A 20,212-nucleotide genomic window follows, 5' to 3' on the forward strand; every position below is an offset into this window, starting at 1 on the left:
CAGCGATGAACGTCGGTCAAGGTGACGTGTGGGAGAAATTAGAAGAAATTGGCTGGCAAGACGAGCGGCATAGGCTGTCTGTTTAACAAACAAGTGGTTGCCGATTAGAAATGGTGAAGATTATAAACCATGTTTATTGAAATCATAATTTTCTCAAGCACACTGTTCACACTGGACTATAAGCCAGCGAGCAGCTTTTTATTCGTGCTCATCAGCAAGTTATTGCTCTGCAGCAAGTTATTGGATTTGTTGTAGCAAATCAAAATTCTTTGGAACACAAATAGTGAACAAAGGGAGTTTGAAGTCTGACTACTTACGCCATTTAGTCGGAAACTCTAAGCCATTTCTTAAGAAATAAACTAAGGTATTCGTCTTACCTTCTTCAATACCTTCTGTTTGCAAGCGTAAAAATAGCCCATGTCTTCACCATAGGCTTCCGAAAACCAGGAACAGATTTTACCGCATTCAGTTAAGATACACTACAAACCTGTCTACTAAGTACACACTTAAAAATGCATGCTTGCAAGTACACACTTACTAACGCATGCTTGACCAAGCACACACTTGCAAGCATGCATTTGTAAGTGTGTACTTAGTAGACAGGTTTGCAGTGTAAGCGTAACAGGTTCATTTACTGAGATTCCTCCTATCTAAATGCACGGCGGAAATCTTTGCGCATCCTTCAACTCAAGCGTAACTTTCTGCTAGACTCAAGCATTCAGATACACTTAAGTTTTACCTGGAAGCTCAAGAATGCGGGAAAAAAAAGAAAAAAAAGAGAGAGCTTTCAGTCTCTTTTTTGACCTGTTTCCCTCGAGGCCGCCAATGGATTCGCCGCGTGTGTGGCGGCGACAGATTTGGCTTGTAGACGCGCCTTATCCGGCCGCCTGGCAGATCGCATCGCGTCTTGGTTAGGTGCTAAACCCGGCCGAGGAAAAGGGAAGCAAGACGGGAGGGAAAAATAAAGGGAGAAGAAACTGATAAAGTCCTTCCGGCATAAAACCCGTGCGCACATCGCTCCCCAGTTTACCTTTCATTATCTTCTTTGTTGATTTATTTACTCTGACGCCCCCCTCCCCTCCCCTCTCGCGTCTTACGCTCCTCCCCCTCCTTACCCTTTGCACTACACCGCGCACACACTCCACCTGTCTTGGCGCCCGTCTTTGTTTTTCTCCTCCTCTTTTGTCTTCTTTTGTTCTTCGGTTCGCTGCTCCCCGCCGCGACACTGGGATACGCCACGCCGCTACACGCACACGCGGAAGACGTCTTTCTGCCGTGTTCCTCCCCGGTGGCTGGTGACAAAAGGGGCATAAAAGAAATATTAGGAAAAAAAATACTTATTGTTTTCCATATGTGTCTTTAAAAAAGATTAAAAATGCACGACAAAATCGGTTTCCGGTTTCGCTAGAATCTGTAGACATTGCCTGCTTTTACTTTCCGCCTTCTAGGAAAACCAGAAATATTTTGATACCGTGTTTAGACGTCTTTCAAAAATCATGATAACATAGTATTTAAGTTTAGGACTAAGATGTCTTCCCCTCCACATATCGGGGGTCATGAAGGCTTGGGAAGTACCTTACGCATCGCCAGGCGTAACACTTGTTTCTCACCCCGAGTAATGAATGAAAAGTTCTTGTTTGTAGTTAGTTCCTGAAGCAGCGGTGCAACCAGCTGTTTGCAATTCTTGGGATAAACTAGGAACAAGGATTTGTTTGTTTCCATCATCCTTTATCTATCAAATGTTTACCAGAGAGGATAAGAAATCACGAAGAACAACCGATAGCACTTATGCCAGCAACAGTAACATTTTAGCAGTGAATTATCATAACACATCCGAGAAAGAAACGGCGTCGAATGAAATTGCAACGTAATAAAGCTAAACTTTCCGCCTCTGCCCTGTTGTGTGTTTTTCTGGGGTGGCGGGATTCGGGAAGCGATTTGCGGTCGGGCAGTCTCCGGGCTTTGCCGCCACGGCCGCTCGTCTTGGAGGGGGCGGCACGGCACGGCGGCACCTGCTTTGGCTTTCTGTGAGTGCACCGGCCGTGCAGAGGGCTGCCGAGACTAGACCCTTGACCCCGTGGCAACCCCTGGCCGCGCCCCGGCCGCGCCTTGCCCGGCCCGGAGGGACTGGGTGGCGGACTAGGATGACTCGGGAGGAGCTTTCGGCGAGGGGCCGACTCCTCGCTCGGGTCCTGCGCAGGTCACGTCCCGAAACCAAGTAGTTGTAGCGCCAGACCGTCCCGGCCGGCGGCAAGTCTCACAGGCGGATCCAGAGGGCGGCCCGAGGGGGGCGGGGCAAAGTAGCACGTTCTGCCTGCTTGCAGGAGTGCACATTAAATGATTTTGTACAAATTTTGCACGAGACATCACAGTTTTTTGTGCATACGAACTTTTGGTACATATTTGTACGAAATTTTGCACAAAAAGGGGAAATTTGTGCAGGCTTTCGTACAAAAATTGTTCGAAAAGAGTTCGTGTGCACAAAAAACTGCGATGTCTCGTACAAAACTGTAACATTTAGTGTGTGTTGCCTATACCTGTCAGGCGGCTATTTCGAGGTACAGGCGGGCACGTCAAAAACAGTTTTTGGATTTCGCAGGGACACATTGGAAAAATGACCTATGTCTTGACTAAAGGCTTCCTTGAGAAACGAGGACCAGGTTTTGTCCCTTTGGTTGCACTTGTAAATCCACTGTGTACTTACTAAACATCAGTAAACATCTAGACTTGGACAAGTTCACAATTATAGCAGTGTTCACTTGGACAATCGCACTTCGTTTAACCAGTGGATGACGAGAGTGTGCCGTTTAAGTACACTCTTACATGTTTGTACTTTTTTAAGTACACTCCAGTATGTTCACTTGCTAAAGTATACTCTTCTAGATGTGGACTTGCTCAAGTACACTTCTACAAATGTGTACATCCTAAAGTACACTTCTAAAGATGTGTTCATCCTAAAGTACACTGCCTACACTGCTACACAAGTTGACTTTACTCATAAATACTCCTATAGATGTGTACTTGCCGAGTAAACTCAGAAGCACACGTTGGATTTGGCAGTGTAGTCTCGACGGGCGCGGTGGAGCCACCGACCCCGCGGCGTGAGACACGACGTGTCGGTGGAGTTCGCAAACGGCCACGGAAAGGACCCGCCACTCTGAGGGAACAAGACGCGCGCAGATTACAGGTACAGCCGCCCTCAAACTGTGTGTGCTGCTACTTGGCGCACTCCAGGGGCGGGAGCAGAAGCTCCGCTCGGCGGGAAGATGGGTTGCTTGATGCGCTGCACACAGAGGCTGCTTTCGCTGGACACTGCCAGAGATTTATCGACCATTTCAACTCCTTACCCTGTCAGAGATTCTTTAGCTCCCTGTTAGAGATCATTTAGCCATTTGAAATTAATGCTCTATCAGATTCTTCTTCAGCTATAAATCATTACCGCTGTCAGGTATTCTTCAGCCATTCCAACGTATTACGCTGCGAGTGTGAGGTATTCTTCAGCCGTTTCAAATTTTTGGTGTTTGAGTCGGTGACACTGGGAAGGAGGTCATTATCATGGTAAAAACCTTAGAAAAACTGTATCTTTGTGAGAACCTCGACAACAAACTTAGTTTTCGAAGCCTTCAGACCCGATATCTGGCTGCAGTCATGATCTTCATTCATGTATTGAACATGATCATCATGCTACTATATTTTCAGTTCTCCTGCAGTTTGGTATTTTACAGTGACGGTTAAAGATTAAGTGAACAATCATTCCTAGATCCAAACTCCTTCCCTAGAAAAGATAAACATTGACAAGGCTTGTCGATTGTTTAACCTTTCTAGGAAAGAATTTGGATCTAAAAAAAGTTCTAAACAAAGTCCTTAAAAAATTGTACAGGTCTGGAATATTTTTTGTAAATTCTAAAAACCAGCTTTCTTTAACCCAGCATAACGCAAGGGCTTGGCACCGCTCAGCAGCTCTTTCTCAATTGAGAAAGAACCCTCCACGCCACCTTAAGGTGGCGCTGCGTGCGTTGCGGTGGTGCGCTTGTATGGACTGTAGTTTGGGGTTGGTTATTCCCCGGACCTGTTGGCTAAAGCAGTTAGTCTTTCCCGCCACACACCCTGCTCGGCTTGCCCCGCTTCCCCGCCCCGGCCACGCGCCGCTCAGACAGACAGCGCCGAGATGCCGGCAAGCAGCCCGCGGAAAGGGCCACACACACACACACACACACACACACACACACACACACACACAACTCACGCACACACCTACACACGGAGAGACGCTCACAGACCTACACACTCCTACTCAGACCAACACACACACCTTCACAGACGCACACACGTACACTGACAACTCACTCACACACATTACACACCTACACACAGAGAGACACGCACACACACACACACGTCGCGCCTCCAAACTTTGGCCGCGATAATCGACGACTGGCAGCCACTTTGCCTCGCTTTGCACCGCCTTCTTGCCTTCCGGACGACCGTCGCGTCGCCGGCGTCGCCTCTCCCCGCGGCCGTTTATGCCGCCGCGCCACCTCGAGCGGCTCGGACGAAAAGTGGAAAGGACGAAGGCGGTGGTGGGGTAAAGGGGGAGGGGGAGGGGGAAGCTTAAGGCCCGCCTGTTGGTGCGATCTTCCTTCAGGTGTGGTGGAAAGGGGGAGGGGGAAGTGGGGAAGGAGGGGTTGTGCGCTCAGGCGGGAGAGAAATTGGCGCCGCAGGAGGTGAGAGAATGAAAAGGGGAAGTTGGTGGGATTTGGGGAAGCCAGGTCGGGGATGCTGTAGCTGTAAAGGATCGAGGCGGAAGGGGGAGGGGGGCAGTGGGTTGCGGCCACGCTGCGCGCTCACTCTGACCACCACTACGGCCGGCCTGGCGTGGCTTTGGCCGGTGCCGCTGCGCTGCCGGGCCGCCGACGTCGAGCCGTTCGGATGTGATTTTCCCCCGACGCCTCCGTTCCCCCTTTACTCCTGCTTGGCGATGGGACACCCATCCGCCCTCACCTGCGTAGCGATCTCTCTCTCTCTCTGAGTCTCTCTCACTCTGAGTCTCTCTCTCTCTGAGTCTCTCTCTCTCTTAGTCTCTCTCTCTCTGAGTCTCTCTAAGTCTCTCTCTGAGTCTCTCTCTCTCTGAGTCCTCTCTCTCTGAGTCTCTCTCTCTCTCTGAGTCACTCACCTCTCTAGCTCAGTCTCTCTCTCACCTCTCTCTAGTTCAGTCTTGTCTCTCTCACCTCTCTCTAGCAAAGTCTCTCTCTCTCTCTCTCTCTCTCTCTCTCTCTCTCTCTCTCTCTCTCTCTCTCTCTCTCTCCACCCTGCTCCCGACGGAATGGAATAACACGATGCGTCGGATGGCGTGAGCGCACCGTCCCGTGCGATGGCTTGGCGACGCCGTTCCGCCCCATGGCACGGCGCGGCGCGGCACGGCACGGTGGAGCGACGACGCCGAAGCGTTTTCGTCACTCGAAAATCGGAATAACTCACGCAGAAAAAGAGCGGCGCGGTAAATCGTCGCGCCGGGATTTTTCCGGGCACACTGTGAAAAAGAAATAGCACACACTGGAATGTATGACGTGATTTTTTTCTGGCGAGAAGTTGTGTTGAGGCACGCATCTTTGAGGACAAGAGCAGTCTAGTAAAGGTAACGAAGGTATCATAGCCAATCATGTTCCTTTGAATCAGGGATCCTTAACTTAACTTAACATTTAACTAACACTGCTTTCATAACGCAACATTAGACAATGTCCCCTAAAGGTTAAGGGTACGGACTTCTGCAAGTACTTCCAAAAGTATATTCACACAAGTTCGAGACAAAAAGAAATAACTTACCCTTTTGAAAAGATGTTAGAAGTTTAGGGTAATAACTTTAACTCTTATGATAACGTTATGATGCCCTTATGAGGTAAGTTAAGGATCCCTGCTGCTGCTCCATGCACCAATTCTGCGCTTTTATTTCAAACTATTTCAATTTATAGTAAATGATACTTGCTACGATAAAGCTGTATAAAATCACGATCACAGCTTTTCCGCTTAGACCTCTTCCGACCTCTCCACTCTTAGAGTTGGTGTTGGTCTTCGTTACGAATATGCATTAAATAACCCCATCTTCGAGCCTCTTCCCTCATCTCCCAAGACTCCTGCAGACAGATTACGAAAGTCGTTTTCGTCGCTCTGTCTCTCTCACACCTATACGGGGTGCCTATGAGTGCGAGAGAGAGAGAGCGATGAAAACGACTCTCGAAATCAGTGTGGCGGCCGAGGCAAGGTCACCGGCATAAACTTGCGAACCGCGGATTTGGGGGACGCGCGGCTTTAAAAGCACCTCGCCTCGCCGCTTAATAAGCAGGCCGGGCCCTTATGCATTATTAGCCCGCGGCTGTCAACGGGGTGGCCGCAACTTGGGGCGACTTAGTGGCCAAGTTCGTGTCCGTCACAGAAAATTGACCAGACTTTGCACTCAAAGTTTTCACCCATAGGCTCGTGAAAACAGTTCAACAGTGAGGCTTATGCTGCTAAAATTTGAAACAAGAAGTCGATATGCATTTGGTGTGACTCGTTATGCATGGTGAACATTCTTCATCATTCTCAACACACGTTGGTGTTCAATGTCATATTGATATGCTGGTCTGCTGCAGTACATTTTCCCTTAGCTTGGACACAGATTTTGTCTTGAAGAGTAGTTCATCTATCGCACGGAAAATTGATGTAGAATACGTGACGGTAGATTGATTTCAAAAAATATGTACTTTCTACTTTTCTGTTCTTGTGCTTGCACACTAAATTACTATGTAGGTTTTTCTGCGCGCTAATGCACAAAATTAAATATGCACTCGTAACGCACGACTTTGTGCGCGACAATGCACGATTTTCTGCATAGTTGCGCACGAAATCGTGCATTTTCGCGCATAAATTCATGCGTTACGAAGCGCATGTTTAATTTCATGCATTAGCGCGCAGAAAAACCTACATAGTAATTTAGTGTGCGTACAGAACGTTCAGCCTCATATGGAACGTGAACACTATTATCCAGCGGCAGTTCAAAAAGAAACGAAAGTTCTAGGAAAATGAACCGCCAAAAGTGTATGGCGCAGGCCGTGTTTCTTCCAGGATATTGTTTCGCCCCCGGGGCCTTCCCGAGGGCTGTGGCCGGTCCATCGCTCCCCGCAGGTTTCGGCCGGCCGTTTAGGGCGTTGCGGCCACATAAGGGCTTTCTCCGCCCAAGGGCCGAAGGACCCTGCGCCTTGGCCGGCAGCGCAGGGCGAGGAAGGGCTTCGACGAACAGTGGCGGATCCACAGCCGGCGGAAGGGGTAAAGTAGCACTCTTTGCAAAATTCCAGGGGTAAAGTAGCACTCTTTTCAAAATTCCAGGGGTAAAGGAGCACTCTTTGCAAAATTCCAGGGGTAAAGGAGCACTCTTTGCAAAATTCCTGGGGTGAAGGAGCACTTTTTGCAAAGTTCCAGGGGTGAAGGAGCACTCTTTGCAAAATTCCAGGGGTGAAGGAGCACTCTTTGCAAAATTCCAGGGGTGAAGTAGCACTCTTTGCAAAATTCCAGGGGTGAAGGAGCACTCTTTGCAAAATTCCAGGGGTGAAGGAGCACTCTTTGCAAAATTCCAGGGGTAAAGGAGCACTCTTTGCAAAATTCCGGGGGTGAAGGAGCACTTTTTGCAAAATTCCAGGGGTGAAGGAGCACTCTTTGCAAAATTCCAGGGGTAAAGTTGCACTCTTTGCAAAATTCCAGGGGTAAAGTTGCACTCTTTGCAAAATTCCAGGGGTGAAGGAGCACTCTTTGCAAAATTCCAGGGGTGAAGGAGCACTTTTTGCAAAATTCGACAAAATTCCAGGCGTAAAGTAGCTTTTTTTGCAAAATTCCAGGGGTAAAGTGACACACTTTTCCAAATTCCAGGGGTGAAGGACACTCTTTGCAAATTCCAGGGGTAAAGGACACTTTTTTTCAAAAATTCCAGGCGTAAAGTACATTTTTTCCCAAAAATTCCCAAAGGGTAAAGTGACACACTTTTCCAAATTCCAGGGGCCAGGTAGTAGCTCCCTTTGAAAATTGCAGGGGCAGAGTAGCACCCTTTACCTACTTTCAGCGGCCAACCACGGCGTTTTGCCTGCCTTCCAGGCGCCTGTCGAGCCGAGCCCTGCCCTCGGCCCTCCCTTCGCGCTCCACGGCGCGGCGGCGTTTGTCGCCGCGAAACTTGGCGAAGGGGCAATATTTCCCCAAAAACCCCCCAAAAGGGCCCCGGCGTGGTCCGGCCGGCCGCCCCCCCCCAAGGCCCTGGGGTGGACCGGGGGCCGGCACGGCTTCCGAGTGAGAGAGGAAAAAGACCAGAGCCGGTAAGCGAGATTAACGCGAGAGGAGTGCGGCCCGATACCAGCCACTCTCGAAAACCTGAGAAGAGAGAGAGATAACAAACAAAGAATAGACAGAAAAAGATAGAAGATTAGAAGAGAAACAGAGAAAATAGATACCAACTAGAAGGGTCCAAAAAGTTTTAACCTCTTGACCCCTAGATGGCCACCTGAAAGGAAGACCAAACGCCACACTTTCCCGCCACTAACGCAGGCAATGGACCTACTTTGCCCCTCCCTTGAGCCGCTTCCTGGATCCGCCACTGCCTGATACCCGGGGCGGCACGGCAGGGAGTTGGTAAGTGTTCCCGCCGAAGATCCGCCGCGCGCCCTTGCCCCGCTTGCCTCGCTTTGGCGATCCACTGTTCACTAACATACACACTGCGGCTCACGGCGCGCGTCCCTGGGGCCGCAGGGGCCCGCCTCACAGTGGGCCAAAAGACCGGTGGAGGCGGCCAAAACTCTAGACGCGTTTTGAGCTCCAGAGTCGCTAAACAGGACTCGAACCGAACGTGTGACCCCACCAATGGATTGCTCTCCGCATGAGGAATCCATTGATGGGGTCACACGTTCGGTTCGAGTCCCATTTAGCGACTCTGGAGCTCAAAACGCGTCTAGAGTTGTGGCCGCCTCCACCGGTCTTCTGGCCCACTGTGCGCCTCCTGGAAGCACCACGAGTACGTCGTCCTCCCGGCGCACAGGGAGAAGGGGGAGGGGGGGGGGACATAATTACCGCCATCCTCACTTTAACACGTTCGCTGCGGCGGGGGCCACGGCCTGGGCAAGACCTGCTGCGGGGGCCTACAGGGGCGGGACCAGGCCGCACAAAGAGGGGAAGGGTTGGTGTGGTCCCCGCGTGCGTGCGCCGAATATAGCGGTTCGCCAACACACACACACACACACACACACTCGGCGGCAACACGGCGCGCCCACACTGGCGCCCACAGCCAAATGCGAGCGCGTCACTCATTCCCTACGTGCCGCGTCGATCGCGGGCTTTCCCTTCGCGAAAATTAAATGCAGTGTGTCGTCGTTTTGGCATGCATGGCGCGCACGCCGCGGGGGCGGCCTCTGCCAGCTGGTTCATCGCACAGTGTGACGCCGTGACAACGCGTCGGTGTTGATTGCAACGAGGTGGAGCACAGTGGGCCAGAAGACCGGTGCAGGCGGTCAAAATCCCCGACGCGTTTTGAGCTCCAGAGTCGCATTATGGGACGAGCCGAGAGTGTGACCCCACTAATGAATTGCTCTTCGAAAGAGCAATCCATTGGTGGGGTCACCCGTTCCGTTGGAGCCCTGTTTAGCGACTCTGGAGCTCTAAACGCGTCTAGAGTTTTTAGGCCTCCTCCACCGGTCTTCCGGCACACTGAGAGCACACTCCGACGAGCAGCTCTGCTTTAATTTGAAATGCTAAAAATTTATTCAAATTTAAAGGCATTTCTCCAACATGGAAGTCTGACGGAACAGAAGCGTAACCGTAAGCTTATGCTTATTTGAAGCAGACTGGCGTGAAGATGTTACGCTTGATATTCAGACAACAAATTCCCATTTAGATGGTGGAATCTGAGCAGAGAAGCCTGTAACGCAACCGCTGTAGTGCACTATGGCGTAACATAAGGCCTTTCTTGACGCGTATACAGGTTCATGTGCTCTATTCCTCCTAATGCTCTGCAAACTCAACAGCTCATGAGTACATTCTAACTAGCGTGTACTCGGATGAGTACACTCTAAATGGCGTGTACTCAGATGAATTGACTCTAACTAGCGTGTACTCAGATGAGTACACTCAATAGTGTACTGAGTACACTGTTGAGTTTGCAGAGTGCACAAGGAAAATTGGCTCAAGCGCAGTTACTCTTGAAAGAGGCGTACAACGACGCTATAGTTCTATCGGTGACCAGTGTACGTTGAACAGACAGAAAAGCAGTGGGCACCGAAATTATGCTACGTTTGTGGGTGTAAATCGTATAGTCTTTCTATTTTCTTTCTTACATTTCGAGGGGTCCTATTATTCAAAAGATCTGGGTGTTCCCCCCAAGACAATCTTATCTTAAACGCCTGCGAATAGGGTACTTTCGTAGATCCCTGAACCGGAAGCACACAGACGCCATGTTGGCGGAAGTAGATCCAAACTTGACATGGGAAAGAGACGTTCGTCAAAGGTATCGGCAATACTTGAACATAAACAGTCGTTTGATATTTGTTTGCAGTGCTTATGTGTTTCGCGAGCAATATTTGTACAGCTCGGCTATAGTTTTGGATCCGAAGAGAGGTTAGTTTCCGGCCAATTTGGCGTCTGCTGGTCTGCTTGCTTCCGGTTCAGGATTCTACGAAAGTACCCTATTTCACACATTTTGATCAGTCAGAATAAATACGACGGTAAGCGAAACACATTTCTACTTGCACTTTTGGTTTCTTTGATTTTCCATCTTTAGATTTACTTGAACATACTCACAAATGATATTGATATGTAGCTGTATCAAATGATCAAACTATGTGAAATTCACCTGCGTTTAAGATAAGATTGTCTCGGGGGGAACGCCCAGATAAGATCGTTTGAATAGGACCCCACGATTTCAAGGTGCGCTTTATTTTACTTTTCTGGGTGGATGTGCGGTGTTCGCTGCGGTGTAGACGTTACCGCTGGGACGATAGATCTACCTTCTCGCCCCGTCCGAAGGCACAGCAGCGTACTGGCGTACAGCGTGGAAGCCCAGCCAGCACAGTGGGCCAGAAACCGGCGCAGGCGGCCAAAATTCTAGACGCATTTTGAGCTCCCGAGTCGATAAACAGGACTCGAACCGAACGTGTGACCCCACCAATGGATTCCTCGTCCGGAGAGCAATCCATTGGTGGGGTCACACGGTCGGTTCGAGTCCCATTTAGCGACTCGGGAGCTCAAAACGCGTCTAGAATATTGGCCGCCTGCGCCGGTTTCTGGCCCACTGTGCAGCACAGTGGCTGCTGGAGGCCCATTGTCTTCCCGCCCGATCAAGGCGGAGGCATGAAGGTTGCGTGGCTGGAAAGAGACTGGGGGTTGGAGGGGAGGGGGCGGGGAGGGAGGGAGAAGAGAGGGGCGGCTGGAGGGCTATATAGATTGACCCCCAAAAGCGGCACAGCGGGACGGCAACGCACGAGAATCGAGACGAGGGCGAGGCGTTGCTTTCCCGAGGCGCGTGGCGCGACGCTGAATTGGCTTGGGCTGCTGCCGGGAGACTGATTCCGAGAGTCGTTTTACATGTCATGGGCTACGGTGCGAAATGAAGAGGTATTTGAGCCTCAAATGTGTCATAAATCGACTCACTTACTTACTATGTAGGTTTTTTTCTGCGCGCCAATGCACGAAATTAAACGTGCACTTCGTAACGCACGATTAAACATGCACTTCGTAACGCACGAATTTGCGAGCGACAATGCACGATTTTCTGCATACTTGCGCAAGAAATCGTGCATTGTCGCGCACAATTTCGCGCGTTACGAAGTCCGTGTGTGATTTCGTGCATTCGCACGCGCCTACAAAGTAATTTAGTGTGGACGTGAAGTAAATGTAGGGGACATTATCACTTTCGAAGCTCAAAAACTTTCTCATTTCACGGTACAAACTGTACCTGGTTTTCCCAGGAAGCCCATGGTACAGACATGGGCGATTTCCAGGGAGTTCCTTGGAAAACCAGGTTCCGTTTTCGCCGAATTCGGCCCAACCTGTTCTCACTACTCGCAACCCTCTTGCCCAATGCTCCCAAAAAATTAATTGGACTACCTTTGTACAAGTTTTGTAAAGAGTTCTTGAGCTCCAAAAGTGATGCAAAATGTGTTGAAATCTTATAAGAAGTGCCAAAACTCTCATAACTGACGGAAATAAAGATGTTCTGTTTGGGACTTACTTTTTTCATGCTTAAATCGAAAGCTTTCGGAATGCTTAATGAATTAAAACAAATACATCGACTGCTGTTAAATCATTTTTAATACTCATTCAGGCAATCAAAGAAACAGTGGGCAATATACAAGGCAAGCGCCTGGTCAAACGTGACACGCGAAGTCAACAAACCAAAGTACAACAAACCAAACACCTAAATAGATGAACATTATGAAATGATGCCAATAAAGAGATAAGGTGCCATTTAACGCCACTGGAATTTAAAACTAATACACTGTAAATCAGGAACAAAGCACTTGTCGACAGTCTCTCTGCCAAGAAGCTTGTCAACCAGGTTCAAAGTTTTCTCAGCTTGAATTCTTTCTCTTTACTGTGGATGAAACAGCCACAGTTAGTTCAGAGATGTTAAGAAAGGACATATGCTTCATTACAATTCTTTTGTCTCAGATGTGTGGGTTTTCAGATGAGTTTTAAGTTTGTCTCCTCGACTAAACTTCTTTTTGCACACTGTACACTCGAAAGGCCTCTCTCCCGTGTGGGTTCTGAGATGAATTCGGAGTTTACCAGCTCGACTGAACGTCTTGTTGCAAACTGTACACTCGTAAGGCTTCTCTCCTGTATGGGTTTTAAGATGAGTTCTAAGATTGTCTCTTCGACCAAACTTCTTATTGCAAACCATACACTCGAAAGGCCTCTCTCCTGTGTGGGTTCTAAGATGAATTCGGAGTTCATGAGCTTGATGGAACGTCTTGTTGCAAACTCTACACTCGTAAGGCCTCTCTCCCGTATGGGTTCTAAGATGAATTCGGAGATCACGAGCTTGTCTGAACGTCTTGTTGCAAACTGTGCACTCGTAAGGCTTCTCTCCCGTGTGGGTTCTAAGATGAGTTCGGAGTGTACCAGTTCCACTGAACCTTTTATTGCAAACGGTACACTCGAATGGCTTCTCTCCTGTATGAGTTCTAAGATGAATTCGGAGCGTACCAGTTTTATTGAACCTTTTATTGCAAACGGTACATTCGAATGGCTTCTCCCCTGTATGAGTTCTAAGATGAATTCGGAGCGTACCAGTTTCATTGAACCTTTTCTTGCAAACGGTGCACTCGAATGGCTTCTCTCCTGTATGAGTTCTAAGATGAATTCGAAGATAACCAGCATGACTGTACGTCTTGTTGCAAACTGCGCACTCGTAAGGCTTCTCCCCTGTGTGGGTTCTCAGATGAGATCGAAGGTTACTACCTTGATTGAACGTCTTGTTGCAAACTATGCACTCGTAAGGCTTCTCCCCTGTATGGGTTCTTAGATGAGATCGAAGATGACCAGCGTGACTGTAAGCCTCTTTGCAAACTGTGCACTGGAAAGGTTTCTCCCCTGTATGAGTTGTCAGATGAGTTCGAAGATTAAAAGCTTGACTGAACGTCTTGTTGCAAACTGTGCACTCGTAAGGCTTCTTCTCTAAATGGGTGTTGCAATGTTTTCGGAGACCTTGTGTACAACTAAACTTCTTGTTGCATACTGAGCACTCAAAAGGCTTCTCCTCTTTGTGGGTAGTAATATGAGTTTGGAGACCTTCAGACCTACTGAACTTTTTATTGCAAACTGGGCACTCGAAAGGTTTCTCCCCTGTATGAATTCTGATGTGTCTATTTAGGTGATATCGTTGAGTGAACTTCCTTTTGCAAACTGTGCACTCGAATAGCCTATCCATATGATGAACTCGACGATCACTTGACACGGTCGATTTTGTAGTGGTCTTCTTGTTGCTGTCGTAGTACTCCGAAGAATTCTCCACCATGATGTTGATTTCGTGTCTCGCGCGTTGGAAGTCACTGCAAACAAAGAAAATGAGAAACTTGTGATTTATTTTAACACGAAAATATTCTGCCTGACTGAGCGCAATGGGTAGAAACGCAAAACGGGAAAGCGGATTGTTTGGTCGGTATTAGCATATTAACGCTATTACCGCTCAAAGGAAGACAGTTGGGTAATAGACTATTCTAGTCGTGGCTGAGTGAAGAACGAGAAGAATCACAAAAGACGCCATTTAGGGCATTTAAAGTGAATATATTTGATGAAATATGTTGCATTTACTAGAAAATATTTGAATTAACTTCTACCAAGCAAGGGGACTTAAACATTTGAAGTAAAAGTGCAAAATAGTACACTTTTGTGATTCTTCTTGTTCTTCACTCAGCCACGACTAGAATAGTCTATTCTCTAGAAATGTTACAATTTCGCGGTTCAAACTGGAAAATTAAAAGTTATCCGATTTTGTTCAAAGAGGGACCGTTTTACTAGTTTCAGTAAAATGCGAAACATCATGCACAACGGTATTAGAGAATAAAAATTTTACCCCTAAAATGTTAGGTGAAATGACTACGGACTTTACAGAGGGCCAACAAGGTATTGCTTTTAGGAGCATTTCGAAAGTTAGTCGTACAGAGGATCCGCGGCAAATCGGGTGAACTGTAAAAAAAATTCCGTATTTTTGTACGGAAACAGACCGTGTACAGACAAGTATAGTACGGAAGTGCGGTAAAAAGGACTGAACGTCCGTACATGTCCCAGAAGAACTCATGTAATCGGGTACGAAAAAAAATAGTCCAGAAGTTCCGCAGTAATCGGAATCAAGGTTAACGAAACTGGAAGTCGATTAAATGAACCAGCTAGCCTACTTCAGATACTTAAGGAAAAGTCTTTTCACTAACATTTGATTCCAGGCGCCGTGGCAGCTCCTGTCTTCCGGTCTAAACGTTCTCCTAGATATCATAACTAGTCAAACTTGACTTTGATTTGAGTCAGGTTATCCGATAGGACTTTCGGCTAAAACATTGCGTTACGCTAAGAGAGGGATATACTACTCAGCCAAGAGCTACACTGCAAAGCCAGTTGTAAGTTTACTTGCCACAGATTTGGCAAGCTATGGTCGGAAATCTTCACAAGCTTGTCAGATTTTAGCAAGCTGGTGGGCATTTCCAGGCTAAGCTTGCCAGATTTTGGCATGCTGGGGAGTATTTCCAGGCCAAGCTTGCCAATTTTTAGCATTCAAAACGGCTTGCCAAATTTGTGGGAAGTAAACTTACCACTGGCTTTGCAGTGCTACCATCTGTACCGGGAACACTGAAGTTAACGTGTTTATTTCCATGCGCCACAGTATCTTTACGTATTTTGGCACTAGAATTGCATGAAATTTACCCTATTGCACAACAAAGGGACCGTTACGCAAGCTCACTGTAGATGAGTGTCCAGTACAGACCTAACCGGAAGTGACCTTCGGCTAGCGTTGAACGTCACATTCAACGAAACTTATGATTCTGAAGTCGTACTAACCTCGCTGAGAAGTTTGTAGTTGAAGATTGGCAGCTTCCGATGGGTGCGTCGTCCGAGTGTTCCCTCCTCGATGGATCCGGTCCTCCTGTAGAGTCTCGTGCCCGCTGTTGGTTCGTTCCTTGACGCTCCTGCGCTGGTTGGTGCTCTTGCTCACCACGCTGGGATCTCTGTCGGGAACGACAGTAATATAAGAAAGGGTATAAAGAGATGTAAAATGGAAGCGAACTGCCATGAAACTGTTGACTGACGCGCACCCACGCAGTTGCATGCGAAGCAAAGCCGGGTTGACAGTAGCGCATGCGCTCAACCTCCGATGGACCGCTCTCGTAATTCTAACTTCAGTTTGAGGACAGATTCTATTTCGCGTCGACCAATTAGGAGCAAGAGTACACACTAATAAAAGCTACGCAATCGAGTACTTCGGAGAAGTGCTGGGACAGATGTCAAGAAGAACAAAAGCCGCTCTGCAAACTCAACAGTGTGCTCAGCACACAGCGCACTCCGTTCAGCGTGTACTCACAGATACACTCCTACAAGAGTGTACGCAGATGAGTACAGTACACTCCAACGAGAGTGTGCCTGAGTACACGCTCTGACGAGTGTGCTTAGATGAGTACACTCAAACGAGAGTATGCTTGGATAATACACTCTGAAGGTGATCCTACAATGGGACGGTCGGTCACTCACGGTGGTTCGGACAGTCGATCAGTAACATCACCAACCGGCGGCTACGCCAAGAGCGTCCCCCACCTAGAGGGGAACGACCTGGGTTCGATACCCAGCGCCTTCATTCTTTTCCTTCGTTACCGCCTCCCCTACGATCAGTCTGAGTTTAGGCACCTATTGCAAGTATAACGGAGGTTCAGTGGGCAAGAGCTTCGGCCGCTAAGACTAGGGTGTAGGTTCGAATACTAGACGTACATGTATCTTTTCATCAGTTCAGCACTTAAGTTTGGTTTGATGAGTGCGACTTTCGGGGCGCCCGCTTGTATGCCAGTTGGTGGCCGAGGGTGCTTAGGTATCGGACGCCACGTAAAGGGTCGGGGTTCGAATCCTCGACGCGTCTCTGTTTTCCAAGTTTAGCGGCTCCTCTCTGGTGCCATCAGTACGAGTTTCGGACTGCCCTGAAGGAGCGAGCTGGTGGCTGAGGGTGCTGAGGCGTCATTCTCCGAGAGAAAGGCTCTGGGTTCGATTCCCGTGCGCTTGACTCTTTTTCAAGTTTGTGGCTCTATAGTGATGCCATCAGTACGAGTTCCGAGTTTGGAAGGTGCAAGGTAGTCGGTGGCCGAGAGTGTTAATGTGTTGGAGGCCACGTGAAAGGTCGAGGTTCGAATCCTCGACGCGTTTCTGTTTTCGAAGTTCGCGGCTGCTCTCTGGTGCCATCAGTACGAGTTTCGGACGGCACAGATGAAGGGAGGTGGTGGCCGAGGGTGCTGAGGCGTCATTCTCCGAGAGAAAGGCCCTGGGTTCGATTCCCGGGCCCTTGACTCTTTTCCAAGCTTGTGGCTCTATACTGTTGCCATCAGTACGAGTTACGACTTACGAAGATGTAAGGTAGTCGGTGGCCGAGGATGTTAAGGTGTCGGTCATCACTAGAGAGGTCTGGGTTCAACTCCCAGCCGAGGCCGAATATAGGAAGGGGCCAGTACGAGAAGGACCTGGGTTCAACTCCCAGGCGAGGCCAAATACAGGAAGTGGCTGGCATGAGAAGGACCTGGGTTAAACTCCCGGGCGAGGCCGAATACAGGAAGGGGCCGGCATGAGAAGGACCTGGGTTCAACTCCCGGGCGAGGCCGAAAACAGGAAGAGGCCGGCATGAGAAGGACCTGGGTTCTACTCCCGGGCGAGGCCGAAAACAGGAAGAGGGCGGCATGAGAAGGACCTGGGTTCAACTCCCGGGCGAGGCCAAATACAGGAAGGGGCCGGCATGAGCGTGACCTGGGTTCAACTCCCAGGCGAGACCAGATACAGTAACAGGCTGGTATGAGAGGAACCTGGATTCAACTCCCAGGTGGAGCTGAGTTGCGGGAGGAGTCAGTATGAGAAGCACTTGGATTGAACTCCCAGGCGCGGAAGAATACAGGCAGGGACCACCATGAGAAATACTTAAGCTGAACTCTCAGGCGAGGCTAAAGACACCTGTGATCGGCAGAAGAGCATCAACAAGTTTTCATTGTCATTAATTTTGTCAACACAATTTTATGTGATGCTTAGATGAGGACTGTTATCACTACACGTAGCCCATGGAAAGTAAAGAGTGTTGCTCTTAAACATGGCCTCTTCTCTACATTAGCTCGTAAAGAATTCCAGTTAAAAATTTGGTATAATTATATTAAGAACCGAAGTAGCTTCGCCTACCTGTCCTGCACTATTTTTCTCACATCTTTGCCTGGGAGCTGAACCCAGGTACTTCTCATGCTGACTCCTCCCTCAACGCTGCCCCACCTGGGAGTTAAACCCAGGTTCCTCTTATGCCAGCCACTTACTGTAACTGGCCTCGCCTGGGAGTTGAACCCAGGTCGCTCTCATGTCGGCCCCTTCCTGTACTTGGCCTCGCCCGGGAGTTGAACCCAGGTCCTTCTCATGCCGGCCCCTTCCTGTATTTGGTCTTGCCTGGGAGTTGAACCCAGGTCCTTCTCATGCCGGCCCCTTGGTCTTGCCTGGGAGTTGTACCCAGGTCCTTCTCATGCCGGCCCCTTCCTGTATTTGGTCTCGCCTGGGAGTTGAACCCAGGTCGCTCTCATGCCGGCCCCTTCCTGTATTCGGCCTCGCCCGGGAGTTGAACCCAGGTCCTTCTCATGCCAGCCACTTCCTGTATTTGGCCTCGCCTGGGAGTTGAACCCAGGTCCTTCTCGTACTGGCCCCTTCCTATATTCGGCCTCGTCTGGGAGTTGAACCCAGACCTCTCGAGTGGTGACCGACACCTTAACATCCTCGGCCACCGACTACCTTACATCTTACTAAATCGTAACTCGTACTGATGGCAACAGTATAGAGCCACAAGCTTGGAAAAGAGTCAAGGGCCCGGGAATCGAACCCAGGGCCTTTCTCTCGGAGAATGACGCCTCAGCACCCTCGGCCACCACCTCCCTTCATCTGTGCCGTCCGAAACTCGTACTGATGGCACCAGAGAGCAGCCGCTAACTTCGAAAACAGAAACGCGTCGAGGATTCGAACCTCGACCCTTCACGTGGCGTCCAACACATTAACACTCTCGGCCACCGACTACCTTACACCTTCCAAACTCGGAACTCGTACTGATGGCATCACTATAGAGCCACAAACTTGAAAAAGAGTCAAGCGCACGGGAATCGAACCCAGAGCCTTTCTCTCGGAGAGTGACGCCTCAGCACCCTCGGCCACCAGCTCGCTCCTTCTGGGCAGTCCGAAACTCGTACTGATGGCACCAGAGAGGAGCCGCTAAACTTGGAAAACAGAGACGCGTCGAGGATTCGAACCCCGATCCTTCACGTGGCGTCCGACACCTAGGAGCCCTCGGCCACCAACTGGCATACAAGCGGGCACCCCGAAAGTTGCACTCATCAAACCAAATTGAAGTGCTTAACTGGTGAAAAGATATTAGTTGTAGCGACCAAAGCTCTTGCCCACTTAACCACCGTTATACTTGCGATAGGTGCCTAAACTCCGACTGACCGTAGGGGAAGCGGTAACGAAGGAAAAGAACGAAGGGACCGGGTATCGAACCCAGGTCCTCCCTCTCTTCGTGGGTGACGCTCTTGCCGTAGCCACCGGTTGGTGATGAGACTGATCGACTACTGTCCGACACACCGTGAGTGACCGACCGACTCATAGCGGGATTACTAAGTGTGCTCGGATCCCGGGAATGTATGCAGTTGAGTGCGTGCTCGTGGGACACTGCAGGAAATAACCACAACAAAAGTACACAAATTTCTGGCAAATTTTTTTATCAGGAATTGAGTGTACTTTTCAAGTACAACAATTGTTGTACAAAGTACAATGGAACCGGCATGACAAGTGCTGTGCAGTCCAGGGCTCGTTGTAGTTTGTACAATTCTCGTTGTACTTCCGACCATCCCTGTTGTACTTTTATTGTACAGTTTCTGTTGTACTTTTGTTGTACTCTCTACACCTTTTCTTGCAGTGGAGTGTGCTCGTCAACACACGCTGAAGAAAGTATACTCGTGAGTACACGCTACAGAGAGTGTACACTGTTGAGCTTGCAGAGCGGACTGGTATTACAGCCAGAACTGAACTGAAGCATAACTTTGCCAGTGGCCGCCGGTTCCTCTCCACAGCGTTAGCGCCTGCGAACGCGAACCAGGCAGCTACGCCGCACCGCTGCACACCGTGTTGCCTACCCGTCCGACTGCAGGCGCCATACGCGTCCCTGCAATAAGTGCTTCCGCTCCCCCACCCTCCCCCCTCCCTTTTTCGCCAATCCGACTATCGCAGCATGGGCGGGGTCGCGCACGCTCCGCTGCTTGATCTAAAATAGATTAAATTTGCCGCCCTCGGAGGGAACACTGTTTTATTATGCCGCGTCCATAATGAGTCTGGGCGTCCCGGCCGGGGCTTAGCCATCCCGGCGCCGCACGCCGCTCCCGTCGCTCTGTCTCTCTCGCACCCTCACGGGACGCCTCGTGAGTGCGAGAGAGACAGAGCGACGACTCTC

General features: G+C 49.4%; 1 protein-coding gene across 6 annotated transcripts; it reads right to left on the reverse strand.

The window, feature by feature from the left end:
- Positions 1 to 12,297: 12,297 nt before the first annotated feature.
- On the reverse strand, positions 12,298 to 16,677 carry LOC117640329 (zinc finger protein OZF-like). 6 transcript variants are annotated; one of them, XM_034376752.1, is made up of 3 exons: positions 16,480 to 16,677; positions 15,559 to 15,725; positions 12,298 to 14,057 (listed from the first exon to the last, which is right to left on the reverse strand). In XM_034376752.1, the coding sequence occupies exon 3, from the start codon at positions 14,021 to 14,023 to the stop codon at positions 12,656 to 12,658; it is 1,368 nt and encodes a 455-aa protein (XP_034232643.1). In that variant the 5' UTR covers positions 14,024 to 14,057; positions 15,559 to 15,725; positions 16,480 to 16,677; the 3' UTR covers positions 12,298 to 12,655. The 6 variants fall into 6 exon arrangements, with proteins under 6 accessions (XP_034232643.1, XP_034232642.1, XP_034232639.1 ...); XM_034376751.1 differs by lacking the exon at positions 16,480 to 16,677 and adding an exon at positions 16,246 to 16,372; XM_034376748.1 differs by lacking the exon at positions 16,480 to 16,677 and adding an exon at positions 15,813 to 16,063.
- Between the last annotated feature and the right edge of the window lie 3,535 nt (positions 16,678 to 20,212).

Source organism: Thrips palmi, unplaced genomic scaffold, assembly GCF_012932325.1.
Source record: "Thrips palmi isolate BJ-2018 unplaced genomic scaffold, TpBJ-2018v1 HiC_scaffold_12, whole genome shotgun sequence".
Taxonomy (NCBI): Eukaryota; Metazoa; Arthropoda; class Insecta; order Thysanoptera; family Thripidae; genus Thrips; species Thrips palmi.

What these genes read in the sequence shown, in the direction of transcription:
- LOC117640329 (XM_034376748.1), bottom strand. Translation starts at nt 15,857, where the DNA reads ATGCGCTACTGTCAACCCGGCTTTGCTTCGCATGCAACTGCGTGG. An exon ending in CTTCGCATGCAACTGCGTGG is followed by an intron (nt 15,726 to 15,812) that starts GTGCGCGTCAGT and finishes CGTTCCCGACAG; the next exon opens with AGATCCCAGCGTGGTGAGCA. An exon ending in ACTACAAACTTCTCAGCGAG is followed by an intron (nt 14,058 to 15,558) that starts GTTAGTACGACT and finishes CTTTGTTTGCAG; the next exon opens with TGACTTCCAACGCGCGAGAC.